A 4650-nucleotide genomic window follows, 5' to 3' on the forward strand; every position below is an offset into this window, starting at 1 on the left:
GAAATGACGAAACGGTGATGTTGACGGTTGGGATGCATTTGGAAGTCAAATCATCAGATTTTGTTGGTTTAAAGGAAGACGGGGTACAGGTAACAGAAAAATGAGAAGAGATTCGGATCGGGTTCGCCAATCGAAGAACTAATCAATCCCAAATAAGAACTTTCAAGCTTGATAGGGCATTTTATATTAGTAATATTTTGTGCCTAAACAATAAACATAAATTTATACAAAAGTAATTATACATTTGATTAATATTATTTTATTTTCAATTTAAAATCGTAAAATTATATGATATTAAATTATTATTTGTGTATAAATTTATGCTCATTTATTCGCTTAGTTTTATTGATTTTCAATATAGTTTTATTGGTTTTACATTCTGTGTGTCATTTAGCGTCATCCACTGCTGTCAACAGATTGAACTTGAATAGGATTTACTAGTAGAGATAATACATTATCTCTGGTCTGACCAACTTCAATCCCGTGCCCATCTCCATGCTGGTAGATGCACTGAGCCATTCTGCCCAGATTCATTGCAATGTCAATGAAAGTTGTCGACAAGTGAGGATTTTCAAGCCGATCTCTGTTCATCTTCAGCCATGTCGCCGCAACCATTTCTCCTATGTGTTCCCGGCCATCCTCCTCGGACGCTCCAGTTTCATGCATGTAACATTGTATAGATTTAGCCACATCTCCTTTTTCCATTTCGTCCTGAATCATAAACAACATGAAAAGAAAATTACAATTTATCATATAAACTGGAAACCACTGTGTTTGCTTAAAATCAATTGCAGAGGTTGCGGAGTTGCTCAGCTCACCGATGCTGTTCCTAAGTCGTCTGCAAGTCTTAGAATCATTGATGACCAACGGATTATATTGCTATATTCTTCCAAGCATTCTATGGTCTCCTCTGTGATTGGATCTGTAGCGAGGAAATAAGCATGCACTAGAAGCACAGGACCTGCAATGGAAATCCATGCATTGTTCATGTATTCTACAAGGGTTGGGATGTGTCCGTCCTGATGCCATTTTGCCTCCAATAAATAGCTTTTACATAAATCTGCCCACTGAATCAATTTGGAGTAACATTAACTATGCTGAATAACATCGAAATCAGATCATGAAATTTTGTAAATGTAACATCTCGGTCCGGGAACTCGGGCCTTTAAGATGTTCTTTGCTTTATAAACGTAGTTTGACATGGTTTTACACATTTTGATAATAGATACAAACTGAATCGAATCTAAACACTTTTTAACTTGAGTTTAACTCAAATAACAAACAGTACGACTCAAGTTCATTAAACCAAAATTAAATGTAGTTCAAGCTCAACTTGGTCATTAAAGTTAAAGTTTACAGTTTAACTTGAATTTATGACTCAAGTTCACAGATCAATGACTCAAATAAGTTGTTTTACCTAATAATGGACGAAACGACATCGTTTTAATAATTGTTAAATATGATTCGAATTAAACCGTGAACCAAGTTCAAACCGAATCGAGTTATTGCTCGACTTATGGATTGAATTCCCTTTAGCTCGAGTTTGTTAAAAATGAATTCAAATGGATTTAAATCAAACCAAATTACGTTTCGAGGTTAAGTTAGTTTGGTTCAGATTTAACCCTATCCCAAAACCCAAAATGTGACTTGACAACTTAGAGTTTGCATGCTATTTAACCGACATTTCTTGTATCATTCCCAAACTAGGTGGGATGCTTATACATATAATAACACAGAGCTTTTTCAGAATGAGTTGAATTACCGTTTTCTTAAGGTAAGGAATAATGTCAACCCCATGCACTTTGAGAGCATGAGAAGCCATGTCGTTTACGGAATTGAAGAGAACAAGATATACAATCTTCATATACTCTGGAAGCTGCTCCATTGAATTGGCATCCCATCTAAATTACAGAGAAAATTTGAGTGAAATTCATGTCTGCAATATCAAACTGTTGGGCTAAATATATATGAACCACTAACCTTTCAATGGCATCTGTGAAGAGCTCAAGCTCGTCCATTGTACCATAAACGTCATAAACATCATCAATTATTGTTATCAGAGCATTCACCTTCGTCATCATTCTTCTGAAGTATCCAAATTGAGCCTCGGATGTTAGCCCCAAATTCCAAAAGAAACTCACCAGCAACCTGTCTCGTGCAAAACTTAGCTTCTCTACAATACCTGTATTCCTCCACCAGCTTTATGGGACAAGAAACATAGTTAGATAAATGTAAGAAATTGCAGGGAGAAAATAAATATTGTAACATCCTGGTTTTCACTTTGTCGCTACATATTTAGGTCTCAAATCGGCATATATAAGCACTTTAGCCACTTACCTTGACACATCTTTAAGTTCTTGTTGGTGCGTTGCCTGCAGTATATTGAAATGGAGTTTAGCAAGCTCAAGCAATATGGGGTTGCAGTCATGTCTTGTCTCATATACATCAACAAACCACCTAGCCTCTATCCTTGGCATCCTCCAATGCAGTGGAAGCTCTAGTGCATGCTTCACTAATGAGGAAACATATTCATCTTCACCTTCCTTGTCCTTGGTATACTCTTTCAGGTATGTGGCCGCAAAATTTCTGAAATAATGGAAGATTTTACTCTCCTCCTCTTTCAATAGAAATGCAGCTTCATACAGAGATAAAATTCCTTTGCAATCATCATTGCCATATGAATTGAAATTTCCGTTCTCATCACTGAAATTATTGAAAACGTCTGCAAAACCAAGTCACAATTTTAGTCTTAGTTAGAACATCCATCATAATCAATATTATTGTGTGTAATACAAACTCAAACTGTAGATGCCAGAATAAAGTTATCATTAGAGTTTGACTAGTGCTATTTGATCTCTACCACAAAATATCTACCTAATTATCATTAGTTTCACACTTCACAACAAACCCAATGACCACCAAGTTTCAAATGACATGATGTGATTTTACTAAAGTTCAAAAGTTTCAAATGACAGGATGGGCTAATTTAGGTCCAGATGACAAGATAAGATTTTATCAAAATTTACAAGTCTCATACTTTATAAGACCTTGGGCTCAACCAAGTCCCAAATTGGATGAGATTTTACAAAGAACCACATATATTAATGTGGGAAAAGACTTTTACTTATACTTTATGTATCCATTAGGGTTTGTTTGGTGTCTTAGGGATAAAACTTTTCCTCACATTTTATATACCCACACCCAACTTAAATTCTAACGTGAGATATTTAACCGTTCCCCTTTAAGTCCTGAATGATAAGATAAGATTTTACCAAAGTTCAAAATTTCTAGATGACAGACTAATGTCAAGGGATACGACTTTCCCTCACACTTTATATAACCACACCCAACTTAATTCCCAACATGGATACTTAACGTTCCCACCGTGGTTAATCATTCAAACATGCATTGCCCTGTCCAACTTAATTTCCTTTATAGGCTCTGAATTACCTGCAGAAACATCATAGTAATGTTGTCTTAGGAGTCTAAACTCCAGAGCTACCGCATATAAACTATCTTGTTTATGCTTGTTCTTGTAGACCCTATCAAGAATTCTCTTTATCTCATCTTCAAACTGATAAGATAATCCAAGTCTTTGTAAGACATCAATGAGCTCCAGTTGCTGTACGGAATCCACCGCACTATCAAGCGTCAGCCTCACTTCTTCCTTCAGCTTTTCAGCCCGTTCCTCTGATGATTTTCCCTACATGATGTACACAAAGTATGATTACAGGCCATAGTAAAACTCTAAAATTACTACTGTAGTTTTATAATTATACGCTACCAACCACATGGCTCTTCAGTGATTGAACAAAATCATCTCCCCAAATGGTAGGTTGGTAATTGGCCGATCGCCTAACAATGGCTTCATCTGACAGTTTGGCGGCACCACTGCATTGGACTCTGCCTGGAACCACCGAATTGCTGCTGGATGTTCCGACTACGCTGCAACTTCTTGGAGGCAATCTGGTGAAAGTGGATGCAGCATTCATTAAAGCAAGCGGATAATAAAGAGCCATTATTAAGAAGGTTCAAGTTTTTTCAGTTACTTGGGAATGAACTCATCAATGTGGCTCTTCATATAGAAAAACTTCACGGAGACGTGGCAAGCTGCTGATCATACCTTTTTTAATTTTTCCGAACAGGAAAAGAAAATGACTCATGCTAGACATTTTACTGGAAAAATAGCATAAGCAATCCATTTTCAACAATTGAATAGCTAACTGATATAGAGGGATGGGACTGGTGGACTTCTAAATCATAACGTGACTCACATGTTACTAAATTAAATAATATATTAATTTTAATAAATTTATTATCTAACAGATCATTATTTTGTCACATATTGTGTACAACCAATTTTATCAGTCATGCCAAAAAACAATGATAGAGGCTATCGAAATAGTCGATCCTAAAAGATATTGTTATCCCAGAGATGTGAACATTCTCGAATTACCCAATCACTGCAGTTATGCCAAATTATTTATACATATTAGTAAAAAAAAAAAAAAATTAAGACAGAAAGTATTATTCTTTCATCCTAATCTTCCCTCATAGATCATTAAAAAATAAGCCAAGCTAGTCAAACAAATTCCTCAATGCGTTGCGTTTTCCACATGGTTCTGGCGGCAGCACCTTTCATTTTCTCTC

General features: G+C 36.0%; 1 protein-coding gene across 1 annotated transcript; it reads right to left on the reverse strand.

Moving 5' to 3' along the window:
• Positions 1–317: 317 nt before the first annotated feature.
• LOC123192790 (terpene synthase 10-like) lies at positions 318–4038 on the reverse strand. The gene is made up of 7 exons (XM_044605456.1): positions 3789–4038; positions 3451–3703; positions 2338–2722; positions 1981–2199; positions 1763–1901; positions 819–1067; positions 318–711 (listed from the first exon to the last, which is right to left on the reverse strand). Exons 1-7 carry the CDS (start codon positions 4017–4019, stop codon positions 397–399), a joined length of 1791 nt encoding a protein of 596 aa, XP_044461391.1. The 5' UTR covers positions 4020–4038; the 3' UTR covers positions 318–396.
• Between the last annotated feature and the right edge of the window lie 612 nt (positions 4039–4650).

This window comes from Mangifera indica, chromosome 12 (genome assembly GCF_011075055.1).
Source record: "Mangifera indica cultivar Alphonso chromosome 12, CATAS_Mindica_2.1, whole genome shotgun sequence".
In the NCBI taxonomy this organism is placed as follows: domain Eukaryota; kingdom Viridiplantae; phylum Streptophyta; class Magnoliopsida; order Sapindales; family Anacardiaceae; genus Mangifera; species Mangifera indica.

What these genes read in the sequence shown, in the direction of transcription:
- LOC123192790 (XM_044605456.1), bottom strand. Translation starts at nt 4,019, where the DNA reads ATGGCTCTTTATTATCCGCTTGCTTTAATGAATGCTGCATCCACTTTC. An exon ending in GAACTTAAAGATGTGTCAAG is followed by an intron (nt 2,200 to 2,337) that starts GTAAGTGGCTAA and finishes TGTCCCATAAAG; the next exon opens with CTGGTGGAGGAATACAGGTA. An exon ending in TTCACAGATGCCATTGAAAG is followed by an intron (nt 1,902 to 1,980) that starts GTTAGTGGTTCA and finishes TCTGTAATTTAG; the next exon opens with ATGGGATGCCAATTCAATGG.